This window comes from Chaetura pelagica, unplaced genomic scaffold (assembly GCF_000747805.2).
Source record: "Chaetura pelagica isolate M959 unplaced genomic scaffold, ChaPel_1.0 scaffold369, whole genome shotgun sequence".
Lineage (NCBI taxonomy): Eukaryota > Metazoa > Chordata > Aves > Apodiformes > Apodidae > Chaetura > Chaetura pelagica.
In genome coordinates, this window is record NW_009970235.1 from 1,146,488 (window position 1) to 1,156,476 (window position 9,989).

At 62.1% G+C, this 9,989-nt stretch overlaps 1 protein-coding gene across 1 annotated transcript in view; it reads left to right on the plus strand.

The window, feature by feature from the left end:
• Window positions 1-9,989, plus strand: part of AP3B2 (adaptor-related protein complex 3, beta 2 subunit) — a 15,120-nt gene that overhangs the window by 4,223 nt on the left and 908 nt on the right. Inside the window, 26 exon segments of the mRNA XM_010005937.1 lie at window positions 182-256; window positions 392-487; window positions 575-735; window positions 864-930; window positions 1,422-1,604; window positions 1,722-1,898; window positions 2,620-2,717; window positions 2,951-3,005; window positions 3,159-3,230; window positions 3,399-3,461; window positions 3,686-3,726; window positions 3,728-3,804; window positions 3,887-3,996; window positions 4,071-4,247; window positions 4,326-4,512; window positions 4,614-4,732; window positions 4,942-5,053; window positions 5,755-5,941; window positions 6,015-6,168; window positions 6,253-6,307; window positions 7,616-7,722; window positions 7,828-8,059; window positions 8,148-8,232; window positions 8,850-8,947; window positions 9,585-9,723; window positions 9,938-9,967. Coding sequence (XP_010004239.1) covers window positions 182-256; window positions 392-487; window positions 575-735; window positions 864-930; window positions 1,422-1,604; window positions 1,722-1,898; window positions 2,620-2,717; window positions 2,951-3,005; window positions 3,159-3,230; window positions 3,399-3,461; window positions 3,686-3,726; window positions 3,728-3,804; window positions 3,887-3,996; window positions 4,071-4,247; window positions 4,326-4,512; window positions 4,614-4,732; window positions 4,942-5,053; window positions 5,755-5,941; window positions 6,015-6,168; window positions 6,253-6,307; window positions 7,616-7,722; window positions 7,828-8,059; window positions 8,148-8,232; window positions 8,850-8,947; window positions 9,585-9,723; window positions 9,938-9,967 — 2,957 coding nt within the window.

A 9,989-nucleotide genomic window follows, 5' to 3' on the forward strand; every position in this document is an offset into this window, starting at 1 on the left:
CTCCGCTGCCCTGCGCTGCGCTGCGCTGTGCTGTCCTGTGCCGCGCTGTGCTGCCCTGTGCCGCGCTGTGCCACCCTGTGCTGCCCTGTGCTGCCCTGTGCCGCGCTGTGCTGCACTGTGCCGCCCTGTGCCACGCTGTGCTGCCCTGTGCCGTGCATCACGCCGCCTCCTTCCCTCTTAGATGATCGCCCGGGGGAAAAACGCCTCCGACCTCTTCCCAGCCGTGGTGAAAAACGTGGCCTGCAAGAACATCGAGGTGAGGAAGGTCTTGGGTGGCCCTGCTAGCACCCTTGGGTGTCTCTAGGATCTGGTGCCTTCCTTACAGGAGGGTTTTGGGGACCAGATGGGTTTTGGGGAGCTCTGAGGAGGCCTCGCCACCTGCACCACACAGGTGAAGAAGCTGGTGTATGTCTACCTGGTGCGCTACGCGGAGGAGCAGCAGGACCTGGCCCTGCTTTCCATCTCCACCTTCCAGCGAGGACTCAAGGTAAGGCAGTTTGGGGACCCGGGGAGGAGGCCAGAGGGACAGCAAGTCCCCTGTGGCCACCCTGCAGCCCTCTGCCTGTCTCCACAGGACCCCAACCAGCTGATCCGCGCCAGCGCCCTGCGGGTCCTCTCCAGCATCCGCGTGCCCATCATCGTGCCCATCATGATGTTGGCCATCAAGGAGGCCGCCTCAGACATGTCCCCTTACGTGCGCAAGACGGCTGCCCATGCCATCCCCAAGCTGTACAGGTAATGGGGGTTGGGGGGCAGCTGCTACGTTTCAGGGGGCCAGTGCTGAGGTGTCAGGTGCAGGCAGGGACAGGCAGGGATGGGGGGCAGGTTGGTCTGGCTGCACCTGCCCTGCTCTTCCCTCACAGCCTTGACTCAGACCAGAAGGACCAGCTCATTGAAGTGATTGAGAAGCTGCTGGCGGACAAGACCACGGTGAGAGGAGTGACACATCTTCCCCGCCTTCAAATCTGGGGATGTCACCATCCCCCTCACCTGGCACCCTCGTGGGAATGCAGATGTCCCCACCAAATTGGTGTCTTCATGGGGATGCAACCATCCATGCAGAGCTTGTGTCCCTGTGTGGATGCTGCTATTCCCAAAAACCCAACCTCCTCATGGGGATGCCACCATCTCCACTGACCTGCATCTTCACAAGATGTAGCCACCATCCCCACCAAACCATCATCCTCCTGGGGATGCCACTGTGCCCACTGATCCAGCTTTCTCACAGGGATGTAGCCATCCCTACTGAGCCCCCATCTTCATGGAGAGGCCACCATCCCCACCGAATAGACATCCTTATGGAGATGCCTCCATCCCCACCAAACCAGCATCCTCACAGAGATGCCACCATCCCCACCAAGCCAGCGTCATGATGAAGATGCCACCACCCCAGGCAGTCACCCCAGGCTTTCCCTCCCCAGCTGGTGGCCGGCAGTGTGGTGATGGCGTTTGAGGAGGTCTGCCCAGAGCGCATCGACCTCATCCACAAGAACTACCGCAAGCTCTGCAACCTGCTCATCGACGTGGAGGAGTGGGGGCAGGTGGTCATCATCAACATGCTGACCCGTTACGCGCGCACCCAGTTCCTCAGCCCCAACCAGAACGTGAGTGTGGGAGCCTCAGGGTGCCCGGGGAGCCTCAGGGTGTCCCGGGTGCCACCGGGGAGGTGTGGTGAGGGATGGTACTGTTGGGGGAGTGTGAGATGTACTACCTGTTGGCAGGAGTCTTTACTGGAGGAGAGCACTGAGAAGGCTTTCTATGGCTCCGAGGAGGAGGACGCCAAGGACGCCAAGGCGGAGGTGGCCTCATTGGCCAAGCGCAAGCCCTACGTCATGGACCCCGACCACCGCCTGCTCCTGCGCAACACCAAGCCCCTGCTGCAAAGCCGCAACGCGGCGGTGAGCGCCCTGCCCTAGCCCTGCCCACCCCTGGGGGACACCAGTGGTGTAGAGCAGCCTGGGCTTGTGATGTCCCCACCAGGCAAGAAACCGCTGTGGTGCTTGAGGGACACCCACGGATGGGCTCCCACAGGGATGGGATTCCTCTGAGTGCTGCTGGGTGGGATTCTGGGGACACAGCCACCTGCTGGGGTGTCCCCACACCCACCGGGTGATGTTCAGGTGTCTCCCTGTCCCGGGTGCCACCGGGGAGGTGTGGTGAGGGATGGTACTGTTGGGGGAGTGTGAGATGTACTACCTGTTGGCAGGAGTCTTTACTGGAGGAGAGCACTGAGAAGGCTTTCTATGGCTCCGAGGAGGAGGACGCCAAGGACGCCAAGGCGGAGGTGGCCTCATTGGCCAAGCGCAAGCCCTACGTCATGGACCCCGACCACCGCCTGCTCCTGCGCAACACCAAGCCCCTGCTGCAAAGCCGCAACGCGGCGGTGAGCGCCCTGCCCTAGCCCTGCCCACCCCTGGGGGACACCAGTGGTGTACAGCAGCCTGGGCTTGTGATGTCCCCACCAGGCAAGAAACCGCTGTGGTGCTTGAGGGACACCCACGGATGGGCTCCCACAGGGATGGGATTCCTCTGAGTGCTGCTGGGTGGGATTCTGGGGACACAGCCACCTGCTGGGGTGTCCCCACACCCACCGGGTGATGTTCAGGTGTCTCCCTGCAGGTGGTGATGGCTGTGGCACAGCTCTACTTCCACCTGGCACCCAAGGCAGAGGTTGGTGTCATTGCCAAGGCGCTGGTGCGGCTTCTGCGGAGTCACAGGTCTGTGGCACCCGGGTTGTGGTGGTCCCCTACCCCATCACCCTGGTTGGTGGGACCCACAGAAAGACCCTAGGAGAGACCTCCTGGCTTTTTGGCTCAGCCCAGACCAGACATGGTGTGGCAGTGTCATGGTGGCACCAGCCTGGTGGTGGGTCATGCACCATCTTCATGGGGATGTGCTGTGGAGGTCTGGCCCTGCCCCACTGATGGTAGTCTCCTCTTTGTCCCCACAGTGAGGTACAGTACGTGGTGCTGCAGAATGTGGCCACCATGTCCATCAAACGGCGGGTGAGTCTCAGACTCAGTGTGGGGCGAATTGGCCTTGTTGACTCTGGGTCGGAATGAGGGTTAGCCAGCAGGGTCAGCAGGGCCAGCTGCCTGCAGATGGCCTCGGTGAGGGGTGCACAGGGATGGCACTGACACCGCTGGCTCTGCATGCAGGGGATGTTTGAGCCCTACCTGAAGAGTTTCTACATCCGCTCCACAGATCCCACACAGATCAAGATTCTCAAGGTGAGCTGGAAACACCCAGCAGAACCCATCACTGATGGCTTTGGGGCTTCATGGAGCCCTGTCCTTGTGGAGCAGCTGTTCTCCATGCCATGGGGCCAGGAGGACGGCAAGGGCTCCGTGCCCTGACACTATGCCCCCATACTGCCCATATCTTCCTGTTTCCCACAGCTGGAGGTTCTCACCAACCTGGCCAATGAGACCAACATCTCCACCATCCTGCGGGAGTTCCAGGTATGCCATGGCCATACTGAGCCCACCAGCATGCCACCCTGGCTAGCTCTGGGTGCCAGAACATCACCATGGAGGGGGTGGAGGACAGCCCCACCAGGAGAAGTGGGCTGAAGCCATGCCAACCCTACGGCTGGCTCCAAAGATCCCCAACATGTGCCCATCACATGGGGGGATGCCCAGCACTGCCATGTGGGTGACATGGTGTCCCCATCATGCCTGCACAGACCTACATCCGCAGCATGGACAAGGACTTTGTGGCAGGCACCGCGCTGTGCCACCAACATCGGAAAGGTGCGGGACACCTGCCTCAACGGCCTGGTCCAGCTTCTCTCCAACCGGGATGGTGAGCACTCATGGTGGGGGCAGAACAGGGGCTCCATCACGCTTGGGGCAGGACCCTGCTGAGGTTGGGTCTCTGCCCACAGAGCTGGTGGTGGCTGAATCAGTGGTAGTCATCAAAAAGCTGCTGCAGATGCAGCCAGCCCAGCATAGTGAGATCATCAAGCACATGGCCAAGCTCACGGACAACATCCAGGTGGGTCAGGGCATTGGGTGGCCCCTGGGAGCAGGGGGGTGGCAGGGATGCCACGTGCCAGGGGTGTTTTGCAGGTGCCCATGGCAAGGGCCAGCATCTTATGGCTGATCGGCGAGTACTGCGAGCACGTGCCCAAGATCGCGCCTGACGTGCTACGCAAGATGGCCAAGTCCTTCACCAACGAAGAGGACATCGTCAAGCTGCAGGTCATCAACCTGGCAGCTAAGCTCTACCTGACCAACTCCAAGCAGGTACCAGGGCCCCATGGGATGCCTCAGTTTCCCCGCTGGGGAAGGAGGGGCTGGCCTTGAGTGTGTCCCCTGGCGCAGAGCAAGCTGCTGACCCAGTACGTCCTCAACTTGGCCAAGTACGACCAGAACTACGACATCCGCGACCGAGCCCGCTTCATCCGCCAGCTCATCGTGCCCACTGAGAAGAGCGGGGCCCTCAACAAGTATGCCAAGAAGCTCTTCCTGGCCCAAAAACCAGCTCCTATCTTGGAGTCCTCCTTCAAAGGTACCCACCCCTGGTCACAGGGTATGGGGATACGGTGCAAGCTGTCACCACAGTGCTGCATGGCTGTCCCCGAGCTGCTGCCACCTCTCACCTCACTCTAGATCGGGACCATTTCCAACTGGGCTCTCTGTCCCATCTGCTCAATGCCAAGGCTGTGGGCTATCAGGAGCTGCCCGACTGGCCAGATGAGGCTCCCGACCCCTCTGTGAGGAACGTGGAGGTGTGTGGAGCACCCTGGGGTGCCTGGGAGGGGGACAAAGTGGGGGCACTGTCTCAAGGTCTTGGGAGAGCCCCAGAAGGTGCCCAGGTGCTGCTCAGCTGCTCCATGGTGCCCACACACCCACTTGGGACATGAGAGGGGCAAGGGCTGCTGTTTGGGTCCCCCACCTGTGGGTGATGGGCCCTGCTCCACCAAACCTGTGCTGGCAGGTTCCTGAGTGGACCAAGTGCACCAGCCGGGAGAAGAGGAAGGAGAAGGTGGAGAAGCCTTTCTACTCTGACTCAGAGGGAGAGTCGGGGCCCACGGAGTCAGCAGACAGTGGTACGGACCCAGTGGTGTGGCACAGCATGGGGCAGGGGCCACTGTGCTGGGGCATCAGGCAGGGGTCACTGTGGCAGGGACATCCAGCAGGTGCCACCATGGTGGGGAATGGGACAAGTGCCATGGTGGACAAGTAGGGCCTCGGGCAAGAGACACTGCAGTGGGGTCATCCCATCGTGGTGGGGATGTGGCAGGGGAATGTGGGGAGGCAGTGGGGGGAAGCAGGGATGTGCTGGGGGTTGTGGAGACATGGTGAGATGGAGCAGGAAGATGTGGAGGGCACAGTGGGGATGCAGTGCAATGACGTGGAGAGGCAGCAAGATGCAGTGGGAGGCAGCACAGGGTGCTGGGATGCAAAGGGATGCAGGAGGATGTGGGGATGTAGCGGGAGGATGCAGGGATGAAGTAGAAGGATACAGGGATGCAGTGGGAGGACGCAGAGGGGGACAGTAGGGGGATGTGGGGATGTAGTAGGGGGATCCAGAGATGCAGTGAGATACAGAGGAGGGGATGAAGTGATGCAGTAGGATGCAGGGATGCAGTGAGGATGCAGCAGTGGGTGTGGAGACACAGTGGGAGGAGGGGGGGTGCAGTGGGGAGATAGGGGATGCAGTGGGAGGATGGTGGGATGCAGTGGGATGCAGCAGGGGCAGTGGGGACTTGGGGGAGGCAGCAGCAGGACTGAGCTGTGCCCCCTGCAGAGCCCGAGTCCTCCAGCGAGGAGAGCAGCAGCAGCAGCAGCTCCGGCAGCTCCAGCTCCAGCAGTGAAGAGGAGGAGGAGGAGGAAGGCAGTGGGGACCAGTCAGAGGAAAAGGAAGAGGAGGAGAAGAGGACGAAGAGGAAGGAGAAGGAAGGATCCCGGAAGGTGGCCTCGGGAAGTGTGGCCAGGTACCTCCTGGGAAAGCAGGGTGCCTCGGCCAAACCCCACTGCACAGCCCCCTGAGCTGGACTTTCCCCACAGTGAGGAGGAGGAGGGGGCAAGGAAGGCCAAGAAGAAGGTGTCACAGGGGAAGAAGAGCCACACTGAGACCTCATCAGAGGAGGCCAGTGCCTCTGAGAGCAGCTCCTCGGGCTCTGACTCAGGCTCTGAAGGAGATGCCAAGCAGAAGAAGGTGGTGAGGGTTGGAGTGGGCTGGGCTGAGCAGCAGTGGGGGACCCCCAGACCCACCAGTCACACCCCCGTCTCTGTCCCCTCACAGCCCCTCAGTAGCAGGGCCAGCCCCAAGGAGATCTCCCTGCTCGACCTGGATGACTGTGAGTGGCTGCCCGGGGCATGTGGGATGGTTGTCACGATGGCACTAGGGAAACTGAGGCATGGACACCCTCCTGGTGGGGCCAGGGTCCCACAGGTCCTTTGGGGACTGCTGAGCTGGGACAGGGGCCAGTGGGGTGAACAGTCCTTGTCCCTAGAAGGACAAGGTGGCTGTGCCAGCAAGGCAGTCCCTGTTGGGGCTGTCCCTGTGGAGCTGTCTCCATGAGGCTGTGCCAGTGGATTTGTCCTCATGGGACTACACCACCCGGGCTGTCCCCATGGGGCTGTCCCCATGGGGCAGTGGCTCACCAGAGCTCTGATGCAATGGGAGGATGGTGGGATGCAGTGGGATGCAGCAGGGGCAGTGGGGACTTGGGGGAGGCAGCAGCAGGACTGAGCTGTGCCCCCTGCAGAGCCCGAGTCCTCCAGCGAGGAGAGCAGCAGCAGCAGCAGCGCCGGCAGCTCCAGCTCCAGCAGTGAAGAGGAGGAGGAGGAGGAAGGCAGTGGGGACCAGTCAGAGGAAAAGGAAGAGGAGGAGAAGAGGACGAAGAGGAAGGAGAAGGAAGGATCCCGGAAGGTGGCCTCGGGAAGTGTGGCCAGGTACCTCCTGGGAAAGCAGGGTGCCTCGGCCAAACCCCACTGCACAGCCCCCTGAGCTGGACTTTCCCCACAGTGAGGAGGAGGAGGGGGCAAGGAAGGCCAAGAAGAAGGTGTCACAGGGGAAGAAGAGCCACACTGAGACCTCATCAGAGGAGGCCAGTGCCTCTGAGAGCAGCTCCTCGGGCTCTGACTCAGGCTCTGAAGGAGATGCCAAGCAGAAGAAGGTGGTGAGGGTTGGAGTGGGCTGGGCTGAGCAGCAGTGGGGGACCCCCAGACCCACCAGTCACACCCCCGTCTCTGTCCCCTCACAGCCCCTCAGTAGCAGGGCCAGCCCCAAGGAGATCTCCCTGCTCGACCTGGATGACTGTGAGTGGCTGCCCGGGGCATGTGGGATGGTTGTCACGATGGCACTAGGGAAACTGAGGCATGGACACCCTCCTGGTGGGGCCAGGGTCCCACAGGTCCTTTGGGGACTGCTGAGCTGGGACAGGGGCCAGTGGGGTGAACAGTCCTTGTCCCTAGAAGGACAAGGTGGCTGTGCCAGCAAGGCAGTCCCTGTTGGGGCTGTCCCTGTGGAGCTGTCTCCATGAGGCTGTGCCAGTGGATTTGTCCTCATGGGACTACACCACCCGGGCTGTCCCCATGGGGCTGTCCCCATGGGGCAGTGGCTCACCAGAGCTCTGTTAACCCTTTCCTCCCCAACTCCACAGTCACTCCCCCACCTCCCCAGCCTGTCCCCTCCAGCAACATCATCTCCACCAGCCTGGTGACTGACCTGGAGGGCCTCACGCTCACCGACACCTCCCTGGCACCCACTGTAAGCATCCCCATCCTTCCCAGGGGGCTCTCAGGATCCCTGCCACCTGCAGGGGCCACAAGGAGTGGGGTCAGCAGCTGACACCGGTCCCTGGGTCCCTGGCAGCTGCTGAGCCCAGCGTTCGGCACCGTGAGGACCTACGAGCTGCTGCACCGCATGGCGGGAGAGGGGCTCTCTGTCGAGTACTGCTTCAGCCGCCGGCCCTTCCCCGGGGACCCCCACATGGTGGCCGTGCAGATCCAGATCTCCAACAACACCGACGCCGAGGTGAAGAGCCTGCGGGTCAGCGAGCCCAAGCTGCTCTCTGGCATGAGGATCCAGGAGTTCCCCGAGATTGGTACAGAACAGCACAGCCACACGCCGTGGGAGGGATGGGGACAGGGGGTGGCTGGTGGAGGGAGGTGGTGACAGCCCTGTGGTTTCAGAGTGCCTGGCCCCCAATGACACAGCCAGCGTGGTGATGGGCATCGACTTCTGTGACTCCACTCAGGCGGCCAACTTCCAGCTGTGGTGAGTGCCCAGTGCTGGGCAGGAAAGGACGAGTGTCCCAGGGGATGGAACAGTGTGGGGTGCTCCAGGGAAGGGGTACAGCAGGGCAGGGCACTGGTGTTCCGGGGGATGGGGGAAATGGGATGGCCACTAACATCACTCCAGGCTACACAGAGCAGCCAAGGGACAGGAGACAGCCAGACAGCATATAGGGTGCCACAGAGGATAACAGGACAGGGCATGGGGTGCTCTACAGGACAGTAGGACAGGGTATAGGGTGCCCAAGGAATTGGGGACAGCTGAACAGGCACCAACGTCCTTCCAGGGGATGGAGGACAGCAGGGACAGTAAGACGAGGTCCCTCTGGGGGGTAGGGGAAAGCAGGATAGACACCAGGGTCCTTTCAGGGGAGGGGTGACACTGGGATAGGCATGGAGTGGTTGGGGCACATCCCTGCAGGGAACAAGGAGGCAACGGCAGTCCCAGATTCAGCTTGAACAGGTTCTCACTGTTCCCGAGGCCTTTTGTGCCCCTTTCCTTCCAGCCACTCCTTGCCAAGGGCATGGATGGGAAGCAGGACCTGGGGGTGGGGGGGCACACTTTGAGAATATGCCCCCCTCACCCTCCTGTCTCCCCAGCACCCACACACGCCACTTCTACGTCTCCATCCAGCCGCCCGTGGGGGAGCTCATGGCCCCCGTCTTCATGAGCGAGAACGAGTTCAAGAAAGAGCAGGGTGAGTGGGGGATGGGGAACAGGGCAGTGCACGGGCACACGCTGCCCCAGTGCCAGTGCTCACCCCCCATTTTGTCCCCTCTACCGCCCTCGCTGTGGCCCTAGAGCACCTCGCACGGCCGGGCGAGGGTAAGTGGCCACTTGGCAGGCCCCTAGACTAGCTCTGCTCCCCTTGTCCCTCCCGCGGGTTGGGGGGACCACCCTGGCACCAGGGTGGTCCCACTGGGTCCCTGTGGAGGGCTTGTGCCAGCCCTCGCATTCCCACACGTCCGGTGAGTGACAGGGACAGCCTGGCCACATGTCCCCATGCTCCTGGGGCAGCAGCATCCCCAGCCATGCCCCCAGATGGGGGCCCTGCAGCACCTGGCCCCACTGCTGCTGGGCACTGCAGGAGCCCGTACCCAGGGACATCGTTGCTGCCATCACACAGGGATGTGGGGACAAGCCCAGGAAGGGTCACAGAGAGTTTTCCCAAATCCATCTCTGCCAGGCTGGAGAGAAACAAATGGGACTGGGATGTCGCAGGGGTCCGGTGGCTGGAGGGGCTTGGTTTGGGGATGGCAAAGTGGGGCCTGTCAGGGACATGGCCGCTGGGTGTGTGGCCAGAAATGGGCAGGTGCCTCTGCTGCCTGCTCCAGGGAAGCTAATGGGCATGAGTGAGATCATGGAGAAGCTGACTCTGTCCGAGAAGTGCCGCAGTGACCACGCCATCGTCCAGCAAGTGACCTCGGCCGCCAACGTGGGCCGCGTGCCCTGCGGCGCTGACAACGAGTACAGGTACCTGGATCCCCACCCTGGGACTGGGCAGGCACTGCCACCTCTCCAGCCCCACCCAAACCACAACAGGGCCATTCAGGGCTTCCTTTAGGACAAGAAGCCTGCATGAACCCACACGTGACGGTGGCCGTGGGTGGCACACACCTCCCCAGTCCCCTCTAGAGGACGGGGCGGTGGCAGCTCACCCTGAAGCCCTGTATCCACCACCGGGCAGGTTTGCAGCCAAGACGGTGACGAGCGGGAGGCTGGGGCTCGGCACCCTGCCG